General features: G+C 29.8%; 1 protein-coding gene across 1 annotated transcript; it reads right to left on the bottom strand.

Moving 5' to 3' along the window:
- Positions 1-24,975, bottom strand: LOC132928420 (GAS2-like protein pickled eggs). The gene is made up of 9 exons (XM_060993065.1): positions 24,425-24,975; positions 19,154-19,324; positions 12,827-13,105; positions 12,513-12,737; positions 9,716-9,823; positions 9,498-9,591; positions 9,010-9,100; positions 6,726-7,705; positions 1-1,848 (listed from the first exon to the last, which is right to left on the bottom strand). The coding sequence occupies exons 2-9, from the start codon at positions 19,322-19,324 to the stop codon at positions 1,376-1,378; spliced, it is 2,421 nt and encodes an 806-aa protein (XP_060849048.1). The 5' UTR covers positions 24,425-24,975; the 3' UTR covers positions 1-1,375.

Genomic DNA, 24,975 nt, shown 5'->3' with positions numbered 1-24,975 from the left:
TTCCTCAACAATTTTGTTAGTATTTATTTAGCTAATTTAGAATATAATGCGTTGTGTCTAATATATATAAAATTTTCTATATGATATAATATTACATAATAATATGATGTGTGTCAATACGGCAGGATATAGTAATATGGTTATTGTAAGTACACAATTTCACAATTTTACACAGCAATGTATAACGGTAATAGCGCACATCACATCATCCTTATACACCTACGCGTATAGATGTTACAAAAATTTACCGATCTATATAATATAAAAACATAATATTTAGTCATTGTAAATTTACCCCATATCTATGTATATACTTTTTATAATACATTTATGTATATATCAATATGAAGATCGTGTTCTAGCAAAAAAATCGTACAGTCAGCGGTAATATCTATATATATATATAAGCATATACACAAGATACCCTATACATATATTTTACAATGATAATAATACTAATAATAATAACTAATATACACGCTAACACAGTGGCGCACGAAAGAGGAAGGGAGGTTAAGGGGTCGTGTTTAACAAACTCGCCCTTGAACATTTTTTTTTTTAAAGAAGATTAGAATCATTTCATTAGGGGAAGCACAATGTTTCTACTGTTGCCACCCGTTTGAAAAGAAGAATTAAAAAAAAATCATGAGTTTGCCACTGCGCTAACCCGTGGTAATAATATTATTGCGATATTATCGTACATGACATAGTCATGTACAACGGTTTATAATATTGTATAATATTATAATCGTAACACTAATTAAGGTCGGTTTTTAGCACCATTCGTTCGCGCGAGAAAAGCATAATATTGTCTTCCCCGTCTGCCATCGTCGACAAACACATAACAACGAAATTATAATATTTAATTTACGCACCTAACATCATAACGTCATAATAAATAATAAATATATAATAATATTATACGCACGCGACAATAATAACATATAATATGATCCGATTGCAAAAAAAAAAATTAAACAAATAGGTACGCTTAAAACGAGCGTATCACGATAACAGTTTAAACGTTTTAAAATACATAAATATATAATTATCATACGTCGTCGTCGTATCGTTGTGCCGTCGTACCAAATAAATAGACTTATATTATAGTATATGATTAATGCGTGTCCGCAGTGTATTGCAGCTGACGACACGACGATACGAGTACGAAAACATTAAAATACGTTTTTTGGTCGGCAGTCACCCAAATCGGGGGGGGGGGGGCAAAAACCAAAACTCTATGCCGATTATTATTTATTATTTATTTTTAAACAAGAGGTATCCCCTAAACCGCGATGACGCGCCTCCCGTGACGAATCGACCTCGCGGACCCGTCAAGATCGACGACGATGACGGCGACGGCGATTGACGACGATCAAGTCCTTTGGACTGGCGCCGGTATCCGAGTGACGATCGGTGAATCGGGTTTCGAGTCTTTCCGCGGACTTGGCGCCATCACCGCGTACCGGTTGATGATGTCGGCCACCTGTTGGCAAAACGTGTCGGCCGACAGTTGCGGTCGCTGTTTGGACGACCAGTGCCGGCCGCCGGCCGCGTTCCACGTGTTGTTCCGGCCCAGCAACGGGGTGGCCGGCGACGACGACGACGAAAAAGGCGGCTGATGGTGTTGTCCTGCTGCAGCGCCGTCCGCGTACGGTGCGGGCGACCTGCGGCTCGGCGTCGGCGTTTGCGACCGGCCGACCGCGGGTGAAGGATGCGGCTGCTGTCTGGACGACTGGGTGGTGGACCGGTTCCGGCGGAACGGCGACTGTTGGGGGCTGGGCGTCTCCTTGCCGCCCGCCGAACGGCTGCGCGGCGGCCGCGTCACTCGCGTTACCGGTGGCGTGCCTGCAATCAAATGCGTAACAATGACAAACTATACAGCGATCGAGTAAAGGTTAGGTTAAGTCAGATTAGGTTTTTAGAATAATATGTGAGAAGTACACACGGTGGGTATGATATTGTGCTAGAGGTAAACTTATACTTTAATATATACGTCAACACCGTGGAGAATAAATACTAAATAGCCAATAACCACTAATGATGAGTGATGGCGGTGTCAGGTTGTGACTTTCCTGATGCAGTGCACCCTTCATTTTATTTTTAAGTCACTACACGAGGGAGACCGAAATAGCATTTCGACCCCTCAACTTCAGCACAACCTACGATAAGGTCTATCTACTTTTACGACTTACGAGTATTTCAAATTATTTCACCTTCAATACACCTCCCTAAACACGAGTTGTGTTCCTAATATGTGTACTATTATTGTAGCTTGTAGCAGAGAACAGTATATAATTATTAATTTTTAGTAGTTATTATTTTACTTAAAATCAGCCATATTAAATTTTAGTCGTTTATTATTAGCTATTATCTTCTATAAATATATCTTTTTAACCCGATAAAATTGGTAGGTAATTGCATTTTTCATCGCGCAGATTTCGAGATTTACCTGCAATAATACTAGTTTGTTGGCTAAAATCGCCCCACAGATCTAATCTATAGACGAATTCAATTTGTCTAGAATCATAACCTCTACAATTACTTGTTTTTTTTTTATTATTTGCTTTGCACAATAGTTTTGAATTTTTAAGGAAACTGAGAATTTTTACGAGGAATCGTCGGCGATATTATGCCCGCAAAATCCCATCATTATTTACTTATTACATAATAATAATAATAATAAGCCATAGAGTATATGTCCCGCGGGCTACTATAATAACACACTGATGACGAAAATTACAAATGTGCGCGGCGGTTTAGCGTGATGTCGTGCAGACGCGTCCGCGGTGACGATTACGGCACACGTATTATGTTTTTTATAATATATGTTAAAAAATGTATAGGCGTGTCTAACAGTGTGGACGGTAAAGTCGTATAATAATAATAATAATAATAATAATAATATGTGTATACACTATACATACGTTATATTATGCGCCCGGCGTGGCGTAGGTACATAACGTAACAAATTATAAAATATAAACATAAATATATTTTTTTTAATTCCGTCTTTTGTTCGACGTTGTTTCGATTTCCCCGCGGCTAATCATATTTCGGCCGTCTCCGCAAATCATGAGCCCAAAACGTTCTGCAATCCGCTTCAGACGTCGTATTCTTCATGTTATATTATAGTCATTGTACAACAAAACATTTAATTATAATCGGTATACGCGCACAAGAAATGTCTGTGAAGTTGGGTAAGGTTAGTGTTAGGTTAGGTGGAATACGTACTCAGACGATTATATAGGTATAGCTTACCTCCTCCCCCCACCAACACTCGAAGGAAATCGACGGCGTCAACTCCCAAGATAAATACAACGATTAATAATTAAACAGAAATATTAATGCGCAGTGGGTTATTCGTTTGTTCGTCGTTGCGTGCGTAACATATACACTGCAGGCAAGAGAACGGTTGAAAAACTGAACCTGCGACAAGTATTTATTTTACCGCCAGCTCGGGCTACGTGTTCATATATCGTTGACTCGTTGAGTCTCTGACTACAGAGTGATTATTTAGATTCAAGACCCTTATCATCCATGTCAATTTTACGCTTTTTTTGTACGTGTGCCTTGTAATTAGAATTGCATACAATTATGCTTATAAACGAAACAATCGAGGCATTAGACTAATATAATTTTTTACTGCTCTCAGTTACGTATATGGTTAAAATAACATTTTTTTTTTCAATTGAAAAATATGATAAATATCAAATTCTAATGAAAATTAGAAATAATCAGTAACCACTCTAATCTAGCCGACATAGAGTGATTAATAAATTCGCATACATGTGATGACGACTAAAAACCATTTTCCATTATATTTTACTCGTGGGTAGTCAGTCCATTATAGTATATACACGATAATATTGAAAACAATTTTTATTTATTGTTTTGTATTTTTTTACTCATTATTCGCGTTTTTGGTTTGTTTAAAAACTGTATTATATATAATTATATATTTAGCCACGCTTTTCATTCGTTTCCCTCTTTTTCTCCATTGTCAATTTGACAAGTAAAAGTTATTTTTTCTTATTTTCAAGATCACATCATGTCGAACAACCATCATATCTTATTATTATTTAAACATTACGCGTTTTTCTCCAAATACAATTAAACCACTTTTCGTTTAATGTTAAACGCACGCTTTCGAAAATAGTATAAAACGGCTATAAACAAAACATCGTGAATACGATTATTTTTCTATTATTTCCAAACTATTATGTAAAATATATTTTATGTGGTAAAAGTTATGCAAATTAAAAAAAAAATCATTTTCTTCATCCTTCAAAATTGTATAATCAAATCACCGCTATAACTGTATACGTTTATTCCACTTCAATATATCTTTATCGTCCAAAAATGAACGTAGTGCCTACGTAGTATACCTATGTAATAATAATATAATACGTTTAATACGCATAAATGCATAATAATATATTATACTAATCCACTGGCACCGCTTCGAGCTACACCCTTCGATTCCAGTACAGAAAATCGACGCGGTTATAGGTAAATGTACCCGACATTCCTGTTGCAACTTATTCCATCGTGGTCGGAGTGCAATCCGATCAAACAGGTATAGTACGCGCGTGGGCAATTTTGACGGGTTGAGAAAACATTTTTTTTTTAAAAAAATCTGAACCCAAATCACTGCACTGCATACGTGGTTTTGGCTCGGCGTGTCAAAATGTGGGCGAAATAACATTTTAAATGCGCGTGGATTAAATTATTCGCTGGAACATACGTATATGTATGCATATAATATATAACAAACGTGATGATGTATGGGTCAGCCAACTGAAAACATGTTGAACCACGTAGGGTTTCGACACAGTAGTCTGGAAAGTGGGAAGGTGTTTGCATGACAGTTATGTATACTATAAGGGATTGGTCAACTAAATCTGGAGACGGCGTTTGAGACGAGAATATTTATGGACTTTGTGTAGTTTTGAAATTCTAGTTAAGCTATAAATTCAGCTTGCGTAAATCATTCAAATATAACATACAATATAATGTATATAATATATTTTACATGGATATGCATTATAATTTATTATACGCATACATAAATATATATCGTGCCAACAGTGATAACGGCGACAAGACTAATGTATATAGTGATCAAGTGAATGGTCATCACCATTGGACATTTCTCAATCGGTTTAATAACACCATACCTACCTACCAATACAGATAATGATAAAAGTAATAAGAATAAGAATAATGTTGCATTGGGAAATCACAACTAGATGCGAAATAGCATTGTCCGGAGAAGATAATTATTATAGCGATGGTTTGATGTTCCCGCATATAAACTGCGATGTTACTCGTAAGAAGGGAGACGTTTATATCACCATACCGCATGTGTACATGTACCTCTACTACCATCTCATCCACATATTATTGCAATCAATCCTACCTGATTTAATCCTTTGGTGTTCGTGTCGACTGAGAGTTCTCACATAATATTACATTCATAAACTTTAACCACAATCAGATATACTATAAAATATGGTTATAAATTATAAGTATGCAACTATAAAAATATACACGGCAAATCAAAAAACATGCACGAGACTTAAAAAAGAATTCTACCAAAATGCAAAGCAGTTTCTTCAAAACATATATGATATACACAATGGCATTATACATACCAATCTACTTTTTATTTACACATTTTATCATGTGACTACTGAGCCCATGAGAATTAGTATTTCAATATAATTTAAAATGTATTAAAACGAGATTACCAATCGTGACAAAACGCTTATGGCTACGCGTAGGATGTTACCTGTATGGTAACATTACAAAACTAATTATTGCATATTATAATTAATTCTTTGTGGTGGTCCTAAGTCAAAAGTAACTATAACATATGTTGATATGTTACGTTAATTATAAACCATCGTTTCTATTGAACTGAAAATTACTCATACATATTTCGTTTAAAAATAAACACAATAAAAAAATTGTAAATTAGCATTTGATAATTTAAAATATTATATAATTGTAGAACGAAATGGATACGATAAAAGTAGAATATATTTTATGTCTCGATGAAAAGTGAATATCAATACCGAATTATTTTCATTTGTTAAATATGCTTTATTTTATAACGTAAAGGTCATCGCAACATTTATTTATTATTTACAGCCTATAGATAGGCATATAGAGCATAGTGATGAAAAAAATCAAAAAAAAAAAATCGAACATTTTTTGTATGTAAGTTTAGATAGATCAACGACATAAAACCGTATACGTTATACATAAATAACATAGGTATTATTAAATTAGAATTTTCTCTGTCATACATCACGTCAATGCCAATGTCAACGATCCGAAAGCAATATATTATTATACACATTTGAAGTGTATTATGCTAATGATATTATAAACGGTGTTTATAAACAGATAATTGTGACTGAATAATGTATAATATTATCAATCCTATAGTGCAGACTGTTTACATCTACACTATAAGTAAACGAAAATACATGATATATCAAAACAAATCTTAAAAAGACTAAGGTAAAAAGCGTTTCTTTCTTTTTTTAACGGAATTTCAATAACGGATTAAAATATGGAAACAGTTAGTGCGAGTTAGACAAATATACGACGTGTATTACACACGAATATTATTATCGTATAATAATATCCCTCTCCCTCGTCTATGCACGAACAACTTAACGATATTTTGCGTATTATTTTTGTATGATGCTTACCATTAGATTTTTGCACGTTTTTCACGTTAGAGTTGAACGGCGGTGAAGCCACCACTCCTAGACTCCTGTAGCCCTCGTCCGATACTTCCGAACCGCTATCCGTTCCCACCGGTTCCGACTTCTTAGCGGCGTCTCCGCGAGCTGTACAAGACTTTTTCCGGCCCGCCGCCACAGGCGTACTACAATCGTACGCGGCCACCCTCAAGCTGTCCGACACGCGGCTGAACGGCGTCGTGTCCACGACGGACTCTTCCTCTTTGACGGTCGAGGGCCGCCTCTCGCCGATGGCGGTCACGGGCGTGGGGTTGAGAACGTGGTACTGTCCGGTGCCCTGGAAGTTATCCGACACCCGACACGTGGACGATGTGTCCACGGTCACGTCGTCATCGTCGTCATCGTCGTCATCGCCATCGTCGCCGTTGTTCCGGTCACAGTCCGTTTTTCCGGTGTCGGGCTGTATGTCCACGGACGACTCTCTAGACGAGCGCATCAGACGGTCGCCCAATTCGGCGGCCAGTTCCGACGTGAAGTTCAACGAAATCTTCGGCGTCGGCGTGTCGTCCACTCCGCTCCGCTGGCGCGCAGCCGACGGTGAACGGCTGCGGTCGTTGGGCTGTCGCTGTCCGTCGGGCACGTGCAGCAGACGGTCGCCACCTCCGTTAACCGTTCCAGACGAAGGCGACGCCGATCGTCGCGCACGTCTCCCGCTGGGCGTCACCGACCTGGATCTTCCGGCCGTGTTGGCCACGGCCAAGTGGTCGGCGCCTCGCCGGGGAGTAGGGCTCCTGCTCCGGCGGCCCGCGTCCACGGGCGCGCTAAGTTTGGCGGTCGGCCGCGGCGACGGCGATCGACTACGGCGGCGGCTCGCCCGCTTGGCAGTGGCTAGACCGCCGGACGTCAGGCTCAGGCCACCGGAGTAACCACCGTTACCGCTGCTGCCAGTGCTGGACGTGGACGAGCGTCGTGTTCTCGGCGGTGATCTATAGATTTTACACACATAATATACATGTATACGGAGATGATAAATACAATTATGTGATATTATGTTATATGATGTGTTATGATGAGTACGATTGTTGTATGGAACTGCATAGCAGGGCGAAACAGACACAGTGTTGTAATTATTAGTGCTGTGAATATTGTGTAGCTATAATATTCCGATATTCGTAAGAAGTAAATAGGTTAAGTTAGGAGTATTCTATTTACGAGACGTTAATTTTTGTGTTGACTTAATTGTAATATGATGCATCTGTACGGTTAAGAAAAATAGAAGATAGTATAAGTGAACAGTTCACTCTGATGGTTAAGATTAAGCGCTTGAATACCAATAAGATTGATAAGCTACTCTCCACTTTAATTTTAAGTGTACAATTAAACTATACTTGAAAAAATTAATTAGTTATAAGTAGGTACGTGCAATAATTCACATAGGTTTGAAATTGAAGAAAAAAGAGGGAGTACATTAGTTACAGTAATAAAAGTGCGTTCTTGAAAGGAATTCTGAAAATAGAATATGCTTTCTAAACATATTTATATACCTAAATACAATTAAAATATATTTTAGAACGTATACCAAGTTACCTACCCATTAAGTTTTATTGAAACACGTTTAGAACCCAATTATATCGTATGAAATTATTACGTATATATATATGTAGGTGATAATATACTAAATTACAACGATTACTCTAATTCAATTATTTAAATTTAAAAGAAAAATAATAAAAAATGAATAATTAATTTATATTTTATTATGCTCAGGATTCATAATATTTGTTTAATGCATTATATTCACAGTTCTAATTAAGACATTACTATTATAATAACACTGATGCCGTTATTCGAAATAAAAAACCTCCAATCATAATTGCAGGAGTGGTGTTTATTTATTACTGTTGTATCTGGTTATAAGATTATGCCATTCGTTTTAACTGTACTGCAGCGATGTCATAATAATATATAACCTTGTACTTTGAAACCCATCAGCGCTTAAATCTTACTGATTTTATTATGTCAGTAAGTGTATATTTTAAGTCCTATGATATGTTTCATAATATTATGTTCTCATCGGAAAAAATTTCTTACGAAAAGTACAAGATTTTTATGTGTTCATAAACAAAAAACCAAATGGATTATTAAATGTTTTTTTTCTCTTTCCGCATAATAAATGCGCAGTTGTACATGCCTATGAATAATATACTGCATGCAAATCCTACTCGGTACATGCTAAACGTATTATACAAACATACATAATATACCTAATAAAATACAACAAAGTACTGACCTTTCGTAGTGAACTTGGGCGTGCGATATTTCCAACGTGGGCCCGCCGCTCCTGACACCCGTCAGTTTCGCAGATACCGGCGCTCGATGAGCTATTTAAGTAAAATTAATAAAAAAAAAAACAAAACAAAACAATAAAAAAAAAATAGAAGCTAAAACGATAAAACAACAAACACGCATGACCAAAACTAACTACGATGCTACAACAACACAATAATATGATGTGTCCAGTGGGACATTTTACGCAAGAATCCAATTGCTCGACAAATGGCCTACACCGATACTTTATTACTGTTGACCTTGTAGGAAACGTATTATTTTATTCCCTGCCGCCCATAAACTATACGCTAATACGTAGATATATATTATTATAAATGCGGGCATAATAACGTACGGCTTTACGGTGTGTTGTTTAGCAAACAAGATATGTTTTTCCTCCTATTACATATTATATTTGTTTTCTTTCGCTTTAGGTAAAATGTGGCTTACCAGTTTTGCATCGGCACGGGTCGTGTTTGTCCAAGTAATGAGACAGTGTGTCCCAACCTCCGCCCACTCTGACCATAACGTGATTCCTCAGTATCTATATAAGGATGATATTATTATGCACGCACACCGAATAGAACAATATAATATATTAGTCGAACACACAAAAGTATTTTGCAAAAACAGTTGCAAGTATACAGATCACGAGTATAGGTACTTACCCTGACAAATATCAAGACTTTAGTATCGCCGATACGGTATTTGCCTTCAGACACTCTAATCATCGGGAACTGGGTCGGACACTTGCACCTCTCCACAAGATCCCGTACCTAATGAAATAAAAAAATAAGGTTACGCGTACGTTTGGCTAATGTATAAAAAAAAAAAATTGGAAAATAATAGCTAGGAGATGAGATTTTGTGGGCACGGCAACCACGTCGAACACCGTAATTTGTATTTGGCACTAGAACATACTTATGTATGTGCCATGTTTCACAGCAAACTAGTAAATGATTAATATTATCATTCATATTAGAAAGTACTCTACTACAATTCGAGAATTAAATTTTATATCAGTGGCCAAAAATAATGGAGTAATAATAATACTTAAAAAATCAAACTAGCAAATATAATTTTACAATATTTTTTTCAATTTCTACATTTCAAGTTCTAACCTACATTATAAATATTAAATATATTATAAAAATCTGAAATTATTATTTAAAAAAAAGTAAATATTATATTGCCATACTAACTTTAGGCTACGTAATGTAACCTATTTAGGTACAATGCATTTCTTACTATTTTGATAAACTAATATAAAAAAAAAATATGTTCAATTATTTTAAAAAGAGATAAACATAATATAATATAATATACATATTGTATTTATATATATATACATGTTATAACTACTAATTTGTTCAACATATTTAGTATTCACTATGACTATCAGTAATTTAAAGATAACGCAATAACTTGAACTATAATTTGTTCTCTGGTAATCGTACATCAAATAATAAGAACATAATATTAATACATTGATCGTGAGATAAAGCTATAATGGAAAATAATAGAAATTAGCTATATGAATATTATATTATACAATAATGATTATCAACCCACGAAGTGTTTACCGAAATAACTGGTTTTACAGTATTAGTATTTCACATATATATATATTTGTTCACATGATTTTACTACATAATATTTGGTTTTGTCTACTCATACAATTTAAGAAACATACGAACATTTCGTTCAGATCAATATTTCCACGCAATATTGTGCACAATGTACCCATGTTTGTCATTAAGCTTTCTGCTGCAATGCCGACTTATTTTATTATTTTTAATTAGCAATATAACTGCGTATTGCACCGAATTTATTCTCGTGTCATTGTACTAAATTTTAATTAAGTTGGGCCCGGTGTATGTGATGTTGTATCAATCACAATCCACTGTGTTCGCGCGAGTTGTGCCCCGGGTACGCTGCACCGGTGGCTAAGGTCGGCAACTTCTTAACGCTTTGTTTTCGCTAATTCGCAGTGTCACGACGTTTTCTTTTTGTCTATTAAAAATCAAGGTTATGTGCCGCATTCACGCCGATAAAGGATCACAAATTTTATACGAACATCATTTTGATAAATAAAACATAAAACAATGTTATTAGACACTGATTTTTGATGCTAAAATAATTATTGACTGGCTATGATATTAAGTATTTAAATACAAATATTATAGTATAATGTACAAGTAAATTGATTCAATTTATAAAAATACCTAATTTTAATCAATTTATTTTGAATGAAAAATGTAAAAATGTTTGAGTTTTTATTGTGTGAATTTAATTATTGTAACTAAATTTGATTATTACAATAATATTTAGAAATGTAAATAAAACAAATATATTATATATAAAATAAAGGATATAGTATGAGGTTATTTCGAAATAATTAATTGTATATGCAATTCATATCGAGCTAATTCAAAATAAAATTATTTTAAACTTTATAAACAATGCTCATATTTTTTATAATAATAATTAATAAGTCAATGTATATTATAAAGGTGTAATGCCTTATGTTTAGTCCAAGAATATTAAGTAATTATAAAATACATCGTACACTGAAATTCTATTGGTTGCAGCAATTTTATACAAATGTTTAATGCCCCAATATTTATTTATTTTATTTCATTTCATATACATATGAATACTGGGCCCCACTGAAATGAATATATACACACCTTTATGTAAACTTATTCTGTCAAAACTCAAAAGTTTTACATAAACTATATTTATGACATAATTCTAGAAATATTTACTTGTTTCAAAATTGTTTTTAATTCTTCCTATTATCTCATTATTATTATTTTATACATATGCAACTTCTTTTAGTCCATTATTTAGTTAAGAATTAATAATATAATTTTGACTGTAAATATTACGATAACCACTATAATACACAATGTAATTATTCCGTTGCTTTATTATATCATTCATACAACTGCAGGCAAGTATCTAGGGAACTACACTTTCAGATATACCGTAGAATAATAAATTAATATTTCTCAGTTTATTAACATATTCAATACTACAAACATTTCACTTCCTAGCTTTTAGTGGTTTTATCATATCATCACAGTAAGTACTTCTCTTAATAAAAGTAATGAAATATTAATTCTAACATGTAGAATAAATAAAAAATTGTGGTTACCGACATATTATATTAATAATTTATTATTATTATGAATTAGAGTTGTAGTACTTTTGATAAGTACAATAAATTGAAGAATCGTTTTCTAATATTACGATTAAGTATATTATTATACACAGATAAATGGTAGAATATTATTAGATATTTTGATTTATAAACATAGTTTAACCATGAGGTAACAACTTGTTAGTAGCTACAAATTAGGTATTATAATATATTATATATAACACCAATTTAAATTTCTATCATCAAACATTGTTCATTATTTATTAAATATTTCTATAATCACATAGAAGTGCACTTACCATTTCATCTAAGCTTTTCAAATCATTGGTAACGATTTGAGGCAATGGCGCATATTCGGTTAGGTCTTCGCTGTCGCTCAAGTCAGTATCATCGCCATCATTAAAATCAGTTCCTTGTGAAAATTGAGCATACTTTTTATCTGCTGCGATTTCCCGATCAATCTGTCTTTCCATTTGTACTAACATTGGAGCTGGCACACCAACTCTAGCACCACGTCTAGCGACCTAGAAAAAAAATGCAACCATTATTTTGTATTAATTTTATGGTATTATTATCAATATTTATTATTTTTTTTTTTTTAATACAATTTTACCTCTAATAGACATAAGATCACGTGTTTTTCATTTTTTCGCATTATAAGATCATCGGTTTCAAACAACAGACACTCAAACACCCCAAGTCCATTTCTACACCAATTGATGAAATTGGATACATTATCTCTAGCAAAAAATGTACCACCTTTAGCGCCGGGTAAGTATCGTACGGGTGGTAATTGAAGAACTATGCTTGCAATGCCGCTAATATTAGATTTCCCAGCCGCTTGTCTTCGATTCACATGTTCCTCTGCATAGTTTCTTACACAGTTTGAATGCTAAAAATAAAATATCTTGTCAAGGGTTGTAATTACTTTAATTAATATTTCTACTGATAACTTATAATAGTGTATTTTATATCTTAATTATCATATTATATATAATAATAAGTCGACAGTTATAATTATAAAAAAATATGTATAATGTTCAATAAACAATACTACGCAGTTACGAGTATGTCTATAATTTTCCTTCAATCAGATAATCAAATTATTATTTTCAAGCTGACACCTACGCAGTAAATTTTAAATAAAAAAGTATCGAAATTTTAGATGAGCCTAACCATGTTCCAGTTTTTTGCATGTCAAGGCTGATTATTAAAATAGTGATACTTTGCTTCAAACCGATCGTTTGTTAGCAATGTTAGCATTCACTATATTATATTGAATATTGATACGTCATCCACGCAGGTATTCAACAGAGTATAGACGAGATAGTACAGTTAAATACAATAAACCGTGCGAAACACACATTCAGAGTTAACTAGACTTGACACCTATTACTAAAGTATTCAACAACAATTCAATACTGTACCTAGTACCTACATTGAATGCGTTAACCGTAATTGTACTTAATCAATTGTTTAATTTAGTATATAAGATAGATGGGAACGATTGCGTATGTTGACAATGTATACATGATAATGAATATTGAATACATCTTAATCAAATCAATAAACACTGTAGCATATTGCAGAAAGACTATCAATACTTAAGTTACATCATATAATATATAAATACGAGTATATTTCCTGTAATACTGTACACAAATTGTTCACAATTTATCAATATATATATATTTAAATTATTAATTGAATCAAACAATTATTAAAAATATTTTAATATTTTTTATATATTATACAACTTCATGTGAAAACGTAAATGTATTCAATGCAAGAGATTTATTTAGGTCAGTCCATTGTTATTAAAGCAAGACTAAATTTAAAAAGGCTTCTACACCTATTTGCACCCTAATCTATATATATAATGCTAAGGCTAAGTACTCATAAACTTTCAACCAGAGTAATATTTTTATAACCATAACTCAAATAAATAATTGTTTAAAGCATTTATGATTATTATATTTTTTCTAAGTATAATAAAATAGAAATTCAAAGTATAAGCCAATACATTAATAATAAATCATAACAAACCATTATACTAATAATATAAATTAGTAGTTTAAACATTAATTATTTGCATTTTATTTATAAACATTTCAAAGATAACTCTAAATTCTTATAAAGTAGTTAAGTAATTTTAAATTAACCAAGAATTTAACTCAGCGCCAATATTTTTGTCAAAAAAATAAAAATATGAATAGTGTGATTTTTCTGGAAGAAAATATATACCTATGGTCTATGCAAGTTGAAAATTTTTTATTTTTTATTTGACTCATGATTGACTATAGGAAATTTTTTTTTACAATAAATATACCATTATTTATTTCAAATATAGTATACAAAACCAACATACAGTTTTGCAAGTATATACTCGTATTATATTCTTAATGTTATTTTAACATTAAATGTCTATACTGATATCCTTAGAGTCACTTATTGATAAGCGAAGATATTTTTTTTTCAAAACTAAAGAGGAACACTATTATTTTATTATATATATTCAGTTAAAGAAAACGTCCACGCATATACAATTTCAGAACGGCGGTGAAAAAAAGACAATGTAGAGCAAATCGAATTGCAAAAATAATCAACCGTAGCCATTTACGCAGCAAAAATTTTAATCTGAATTCAACTTGCGTTAAAAGTATCACTGTTTTCTATTTCTCTATAAATACATAGTTTTCGTTTCGCCCAAACTATATAATATTTCTCATCTGCTTTGGTCAATCGAAACATAGATATAGTCATTGGTATGACGCTTTCCAATAGATTGAAAATAACCAGCGTTATGTCCTTCCTCGCACGACAACCAAAACGAATCAAAATAATTTATTTCCTGTCATTAATTATTACCATTTTCATAAGCAAATCTTCACATTATAGTTTTTGCCAAAAACCAAAAAATAAACTAGAATAAAGAAGGAAAATATTAATAAGCTATATTAAAATATAATATACTTACATAAAAAAAACCCTACCACAATAAATAATGTAAATGGAATCAAATAAAATAGTCAAGAATATCTTCCTCGATAGTAAAATATAAGTTGAATGTTGATATATATTAGTAATAAGTAAGTTATTATAAATTAAAGTGGATAAGGATCTCATTAATCTATAAGTTTATGGTGGAGTACCGAGTAATGGACATTTATAAAATGAGCAGCCTACACTTATATTTTTCAATAACAGTACTAATTTTAATAAATATTTTATTGTAGTCTTATAAACCGAACTTTTTAAATAAATTATGTTTATAGAAATATAGACTCGGATTAATCTAGTTTATGCAATAATTTATATGATATTCGTTATAAATAAATAGTAGATTTATATGTACATTACATTACAACAAGTCTAGCTGCAGTAATAATTGGTGAGAAAAAAATAAAATAAAATAATAATTAATTAAAAAATACCACATTAACCATAAAACTATTATATATATAATATATAATATAAACTATTATATAATTCAACATATTAAATTAAATTACTGTAATTAATTTAAATTATAAGATTATAATCATCTTTTGTAAAGTTTGTTTTTCAAAATGTTATTGGCTAAATATCGTTTCGTTTTTAAATGGAATAATTAAATCATATATTTATTGGTTTAAAATTTTTAATTTATCATTCAACGTAATTTATGATAATACATAAATAGATAATACCTATATCAAATATTTGAAATTTATACTTTCTACAGTTTTTGACCTCTCAAACATTATGGTTTATTTACTAGATTTCTTTTCGACCTTTACACTTGAATATAATTTGCAAATCATCATGTACATTGTACACGCTATTTTGACGTACTATAATCATTCATTTTGACCCGATTTTGTATGTCCGAAAAAAACATTTCTATAATGTTCATGAAAAACACACGTAGTAGGTTTATTTGTCACGTACTCACGAATACCGTTAAGTAAAAAATTAACATTATTATTATATATAATAATTGATAACTAAACAAAATAATTATTTAGTTGATTAAATTTAAAAGAATTGAGTAACGTGATAATATATAATTATCATTTTATTGATAAAATGTTCCGTTAACTGTAATAAGTTTTTATTTATTTTTGTTTATGTACATATATAATACTTTTATCACTTTTTCAATGATAATTATTATTCAACATGTGTTTCTGAATGATAATTAAAAATCTATCTCATCCTAAGAGATATAAAAACCTACACTCATCAGTAATAACTTATAAAGTTAAAAATTATATCATTTCCGGAGTTCGCTCATGCATCGTAAGAAAAACAATTATATAATCATGGGAACTAAAAACAAAATAATTTTGAACTTGAATAATAATTTAAACATATTTCTAAAAACTATATAAGTATTATAGTTTTTAAATTAAGTGTTTGTTTTAATTTAAAAACAGAAAAAATCAATTTAGTTGGACTTTATTTTTCATTCACTAATAATGAATAAAAAGACAACATAAAGAATTGTAATTTAAAACAATTTAACACAGATCAAAATTTAAATTTTACTTTATAAAACATAAAACTTGTATGGATGGCCGAATATTTTTCTAAGATATTGTTAGTAAGGTGTATGCTGCAGATATCGTAAGTTGCAGTATCCTATTTAGTTAGTATATGGAAACGTAATTTCTAAGTTATACTATCAAATGATATAACAACCAGTATAAAATAATAAGCAGTGTATGTAACACGATAAAATACTATTATAGGTATAAATGTCTTTAAAATGAAAATAAAAACAATGCAATATGGTTAGATGGCACGTATAGTATATACTAATGACTTGTGTAGTCGTATATACTATATAGTACGGTCTATTTTAGAGATAACATCAAATATAGTACACTAATACACATTATCAAAAGAATATAGCATATATCAATAAATTGTATACAATTTATACAGAACTGTGGATTATGTCAACAAAATAATGCATTATTTCAATAAATAATAATAATAAATTTATACGATTTTAAAACTGATAATATTAATATGATGTATAAGAGAAAACGAACCATAATACAATACCCTAAAATCCCGTTAATCAAAGTAGTTTAATGCAGAAAAAAATGTATGAATTTAAATCATATAATACAACAACTTGAATGGATACATAGATTATTTGTCAATTTACTATATTTTCAGTGGCCATTAATACATTAAGGTGTTTTAAACACATAATGGAGACCATCAATAAATGGACGAAGCACGTTGTACGTGATTTCCTACAGGAAAGAGAAAATCGTGCTGCAATCGTATGCGATACAATACTGTACGGGCGTACCGCGTTCAGCGGTATGCGGAATAGAAACTATCTATACCTATAATAGTATAATATGCAGTGAATAATATAACCGATACGATTTACTGGAATAAAGACTTACCAAGTACATATAATAGCACTTAGATGTATAATTGTAGTCAGTAATTTACTAAATATCTCATATATGTGCACACAAGTAAGCGAATAGTTGAGTACACATGCAAATTAATGGTTTAATAGGTACTTACGCAATGATATAATTTTAAAAATAATAATTTTTCAAACAGATTGCCTTAAATTATACCTGATTAGTTGAATAGATTCCAGTCTAAAAGTGGATATTTCCTCTAGACCCTTTTATCATAACCACTTAAAATAGTTTAAACTAATTATTAATCGAGAAGAATAAATAACACGAACAATGATGAAAAAAATATTCATCGATTATTATTTAGCAATAAATAATAGTATTAACAAAAAAAAAATTATTTAATGTAATGTACATTTTATACATGATTTATCATTTACACGTGGATTAAATAGTATAATAAACTTTTGTTTATTTAAACAATAATTAATTATACTGTAGAAGTACTAGATAATATAGAAATAAAAATGTTTCATGATTGAATTTCGTTCACAATACATATTACTAATTAGTCATCAATACGTTTTTTTTTATTCTAGGTAGGTTAGGATCGTTTAAAGTGTCAAACAAATACATTATACATAACACAATATTATTCATCAGTGTTTTTAAACTATATATACATAACTCTTTAATTTATCTAAAATATTATTCAATGTCAAGAAAGTTAAAAAAAAGTTGTTGATAGGTACTTATTAATTCATTACTCTTACTTAAATTTAGATATGAATAATAACTATTTAGTATTTTAGTAAATAGCATTAACAAATTATGCTCTTAGGGTTTTCTTGAAAAAACAATGCGAGCCAGCCAAAAGTAATAATAATAATACTTAATAATGTTAGGTATTCAACTATAAGTTACCTTGTTTATTTTATTTTATTATAATTATTTTTTATAGATATAAATAAATAATTTATTGGTTATATAAATATAATATTAATTATATATTCAAATATTTTTTTATATTAAAAAATATGTAGTAGTTGAGTATATAAAAAACGTTTTTGGTTCGCTTCTATTTTTTTTTTCAATCGATAAAATAATATTATATTATTTAATTTAATTACATTACCATACTCTGTTCACGTACATCGAAATTTATTCTAAATCTAGAAGTAGTAGAAGTAGACTTAAAGAAAAGAATGCCGCAGAGTTTAAAAATACTTGTCGTTAAAATGGAATGACCTTTTTAAATGGAATCTTCCAGTGAGATTAAATCTCAACATTGTAAGATCCATGCCAAGTCCATTCCAACTCTGATTCCGACAAAACATTAAAATTTGTTAGGTAAGTGCTTACAAATATATTGAATAGATTTATTTGGAAAATAGACTTTAAATATATTTAGTTGTTACTGACATATATTATAACGGGTGATTAAGTCTGACAATATTTTATTACAGTACATTTTTATTACAGTTCGCGTTTTAATTTATATCCAACTTATGCATCATGATTCATGCTAAATTGTGATTAATAATAACAATAAAATATAACTTTACCTTGCACAAAGCCACGCCGGTATCAAGTCTATCCATGAAATTATTAACGTTTATGTAGAGCTCAGGATATAAACCATTCAGCCATTCAGCTAAATCCTCTTTCATAGCGTAAAGATATTCTTCACTGGACTTGAACGGCCGAAACGACCGTGATTCCACTAATAATGCCATCTGTAATAAAATATTTTACATTACTACTAAACAAAAGACATTTGATACTGAATATTAGTAAAGTATTTTTACTTATAATGTGATGCTGTAACCATTAAACCATGTAAAAAATATAAGTAGAATTTAATTCTTATAAAGAGCTTATTTATTATTAATATTTAAAGACTTTGAAACTTTACAAAATTCCATAAATAAATATCATCACAATATATACATCATAACACTTTTTAAAAAGATCACAAATGATATTCTTGAATATATATGTAGTATATATGATCTGTATGTGCATGTAATAGAATTATACATAAACAGAGAACAAAATATGTACTCAATCGGAACCGTATTTCTGTGGAAAAATAACCATTCGAAAACAAATATTATAAATATTATCATTTAAAATGTATTTTTATTAAAATCCTAATCCATTTGTCATTTTAAATTTATTATGTCAAAAACGAATTCAATCTGAAATATAATTTTATTCAAAACAACATTCTATTGGAAACATATTATTTTGTTTGAACTGTAATAATATACTGAACATTGAACAATATTAAGTATTTTGCTATTTCCTCAAAAAATTATTTTCATAGAAATATTTCGTTGAAAATCTGCACTATTGGCTATTGAGTTATAATATATGATTTCAAACATATTTCCTAATAAATACATTTATGAGCTAATATTATCTCAACAAAATACTTTACAAAGAAATGCGATTCTAAAATCATATTTTTTCTGACAGTTTCGAGCAAGTACTTTTTAAATGAAATATAGGTACTTTTCCAAGCAAATAATACTATATGTTTCCAAATCAAAATAGTTGCAAGATACAATTAAAAAAAAAAAAAACATTTACCGAATTGTTATGTTCTGATTAATTAATTTCCGATCACGTCAAAAACCGACATACCAAAATAGCAATCAATTTTATTTTTATTTTTATTTTTAAAGAAAAGCCTTTAAAAATCCTATGGTTTTAATCTACTCTCGATTATATTTTTTACGTAAATGTCACAAATTATAAATAAATATATTATATTTATAAGTAATTGGCATATAGTGCAAATAAAATATAGGTACCGGTACGTGTATTTATTCTTTACATATTATTTTGCACTATTAACATTCACTATTCATTAAAATCATTGTAACTATATAGTACATATGCTCACATTTTGATTATCACGGATAATTCGCTATGCTGAGTTCATACACCTGAATACCATTGTTGTAACTTTATTATTGATTACAGTTTTTCTTTTAATAAATAACTATTATCATCATAGGAAACCCCTTTGAAAAAAAAAAACGAAAAAAATGATTTTCAAGTGACTCAATTTTTACATTGAATCATATTAGGTACTATATTATATTTTAATGAGTGACATTCAATATTTTAAAATGTAATAGGTAACTACACAAAAAATCGGCCATTTATAATATTGATCTATTTTTTTGAATATCAAATGATTATACGATAATGTATAAACTTGGATGAACATTTTTAATTTGCTATAGTCTTAAGTAAACTTTTAACGATAACATTTATGTGCATTTATGAGTAAATTCAAATTATCGATATATAATTATATTATGTCAGGAACTATTTTTGTATTAAAAAATCAAGTCTTTATAGTCTAATAAATCACTATAGAAAAATGTATTTTAACTTATTTTCAGATCACAAATTAGTTCAGTATAATATCAAAATGCGTGTACTAATCGAAAATAATTAAATAATAATTGTATGACTGGAATATATATAGTATAATTCATTATAATATATATCATTAATAGTTTATATAATAAACTCTACATTAAAAATAATTTATAAAAGACGCAAAGAAGTTAGATATAACAACAGGATTTTGTGTGACTAAAAAAAAGAGCACGCACGTGGCATGATTGTCGCCCACACTGTTTATAACGGACCACTTCCAAATTAGGCTGTTATTTTAATATACTGAGGGGAATAATCTAATCATTCAATATAAAACAAATTTATTGTGAAGCATTGTAGTAATAATAACTGTTTAACAAGATGACATCAATTTCATTTGTTCCATTATTATAACTATAAATACTTAATATAAATTTAAAACACATAACAAATATTAATGAAATAAAACACTGTGAGTTATGAGTTTATGATTAAAAAAAACGTACTTAAAAATGATGTGAACAAACCAAACATATATTCTTCACGTGTTAAGTAAAATGTTCCACATGTGAAAATGAACATATGCACTTATATTATACATATTAACTTATAAAAATCTGAGTAATATTAATGAGTGCTAGTACTAAATAGAAATGTTCTATAGATGGAGTAAGTATTTATTTTTCACAAAATTTTAGTAGCTTCTAAATTATTGATAGCCAACAATTATATTGTTTAAACATATGTATAAAAAAATATGTTTATTTATTTCAATATAGGAAGCTATATTATATTGTAAATGCATCAATAATTGTCTGACAACAAATTTTATAATTATGCATAAAACGCAAAAATTAAACATTTTATGTTTAGAATAAAATAAGATATTAATCACTATCATTATTAAAATTATTATTTGTTTTCTTCTGTGCTACGGCTTCCCCTGGCTAACACTGCATCGCGGTGCACCTTACGGTAGCCGCTATGCACAGTTTATTTATATTATATATACCTCTGACGTACACGGTAAAATTGATTTGCAAAAGAAATTGAAACATTTATTGAAATATTTATTGATTTAAATATTGAGCAATAATATTGATCGTGTATGGACCGCTTAAGATTATGAAATTTACATAGTATTTAGCATTTAATTAGGTGAACAATTTAACTTAAAATAATTATGTACCTATAAATTGTATAAACTTCTTTAACGTATAAGGAACTATATTGTCTATATTTATATACTGTATACTGCAGTATACAATTTATAGATTAAATTACATTTTTATAATTTAAATTTAGTACCTATCTTGTGATCACTATAATATAAAAACTGTTTTTAAATTTTAAATCACAATTATTTATTTATATTCAAAAAAACATTCTTTAATTATTGCATTTAAATAACTATTTTAAGTAAAACTTAGTTTAAAAAAATTACATTATAAATAATGAATAATTGCAAATATATTCAACGTCTGTTTCTCGAAAAAAAAATCCAAAAATTATATGCTTATGTTTTAAACATAGGTAATATGAATTATCAATTTATAAAATTATTTTGATATGTAATTACTTATTATGCAACTCTTAGCTTATTTATATATATATATATATAAATACAGTAGATGGGTAGTCTGTTTCTGTGACAGAAACAGACTACCCATCTAAAATAATATATTTACTGTGTATCACATTATTTCAAAATAGATAAGCGCAAACACTTTTGACTTAAATCAAATATTTTTTAGGAAAGCACTGTGAAAACAATTTTTCCGAGAATTTTCTCCTATCATTGAAATCATAGTATTTTACACTTAATAATAATAATTTATTTTTATATTTAAAATAGGTAAGATCATACGGTAATTGGTTTACCAAATTTACCTTCAACGAGTAAAACTTGCTAAAATCAAAGTTATTTTATTCATTCGTTTATATAGTATACACATTAGTTAGTAACCATTTATAATATTTTTTTTAAGTATTCAGTAATTTTAAAACTAAACAAAAATATAGATTTTTATATTGAATAATATTATAAATAATAGTACCATACATTATTATATTTAATTAGCTATACAGTTAATAGTTATTTAAAGTAATTTGGAAATTGCGTATTATTAAAATAGCCTATATAGCTTATATTTATCTGACTTATCAATGAAGTCTACAGTACAATGTTCATTAAATATGAGCTGTCGTTAAATAATTTATTATAAGTATATTTTGCATAAATTAAATGACATTTAATATTATAATAAATTGATATTTGCAGTATAATAATAGGTTTAATTATTTTCAAAAACAGCAAAACATTATAATAAGCATCATTCATTATAAATGTTTAATATTAATTTAAAACCGAGAAGATGGAAGTAAAAGCTAAAATTATTAAAAGTTTTAAAATTAAGACTTTTATTAGGTACTTATTTTATACTATTCATTCTATACTAAATCTTAAATAAATGTATCTACTATATTTATCTCAAGTCTCAATGCATTATATAAGTAATACAACTGCGCACGTGTTTAATTATAAGCACCTCAAGCCTGTGTTATTAAAGTACCGCATTTTATTGATGTTCCTGCCCTCCGGTGGCCAAAAGCGACGAACCTTGGGACATTTTTGCGCATTGTATTTGGCGCAATCGATAGGGCCACAGCCGGCAAAGGGAGCGCGAGAGTGCTGCACATATATAACATTTGGCTGAATACTCTAACGTCATGATAACACGAAACCAAGAAATAAAAATCCTAAAAATCACATATAGTTTAACAATGGTAATCGTATTTCAAACTTTGGCCTTTGACCGTCGCATACACACACGAGTACACGACACACCACAAACACATATATAGCTATATAATATATCGTATATGATATATTATGGAACATTATATTGACCAACACACGATTATATTATAATTTATAAGCCACACAATGCTGATCCGTAGTTGGCAATATACTCAGCGCAGTAATACTGACTGTCCAGACTACCTACTTTAACTATTGGGGTGTACAAGGATTTTTCCTAATTTGAGGGTTGACGGTTTATATTATATTATTATAAATACTATTACACGACTACATCACCAATAAACAAGCCTATACGATTAATATAACAGTATTCTTTTATCTAAATTATTATATGTATACACAAATGTATCATATTTGCACTTCCAGTCATCTAGAATAATGTAACACATAAAAAAAGTTACAACACCCAGAACCTATATTCGACAATAATAATTATCGAAATTAAAAATACACGTTTCACATATTATATTGTTCGAAAGTCGTTCCGCGTATGATATATCGACTCTGAATACATAATATATTACATATTATAAAACAATATCATTCATACCATTATCACATTATATAATGCTTTTCGGGTTTTTATTAATTGTTCAAAAAATCAATTACAAACCTCGGTATCTGTTGGACGGCTGAATCACCTCGATCAGATCCACGGATATATCAGAAATTTGAAAATTTCAACGAAACTGTGGTAACGGCGAAACGTTTAGTATTGTTAGGTTTCGAACTGGCCATTATGTTATTGGCCGTCATTCGCATACAACGGTATTAAAATTCATCATTACAATGTTATTATGATATACAATAACGGTATTAAATTGATTAAAAATTAAATTAATAATTTTATATATAATAAAATAAAAAACACAACGATATAATATTGATAACAAAACCCTACACACTAATTATAATGATTGTATTATTTTAAGATGTAGACGCGGAATTAAATAAAAAACGATATTTTTTTTTTTTGTATTTACGACGAGGGCGTAATAAAATAATACATTATTGTGGTATTATTGCTGAAAATCGTCGGCGAGTCACTGGACGGCGCGGTGTGCGGCCCGGTATCGGAATTGTAACTGCCGCGCGTCGGGTCCCGGTGCTCGGCCACGTTGGATTATCTTCGCGCGCACGCCTTCCGTCCGAAAACTCACGGCC

The sequence above is a fragment of the Rhopalosiphum padi genome, chromosome 4, assembly GCF_020882245.1.
Source record: "Rhopalosiphum padi isolate XX-2018 chromosome 4, ASM2088224v1, whole genome shotgun sequence".
NCBI classification, from domain to species: domain Eukaryota; kingdom Metazoa; phylum Arthropoda; class Insecta; order Hemiptera; family Aphididae; genus Rhopalosiphum; species Rhopalosiphum padi.
This window is presented reverse-complemented; position numbering and strand designations above follow the sequence as displayed.

Bases quoted from the DNA above. Each gene is read 5' to 3' on its own strand.
- LOC132928420 (XM_060993065.1), bottom strand. From the start codon at position 19,324: ATGGCATTATTAGTGGAATCACGGTCGTTTCGGCCGTTCAAGTCCAGT. The intron at 9,824-12,512 runs GTAAGTGCACTT...TTATTTCATTAG, and splicing joins TGAAAAGCTTAGATGAAATG to GTACGGGATCTTGTGGAGAG. The intron at 9,592-9,715 runs GTAAGTACCTAT...ATCCTTATATAG, and splicing joins AAGTCTTGATATTTGTCAGG to ATACTGAGGAATCACGTTAT.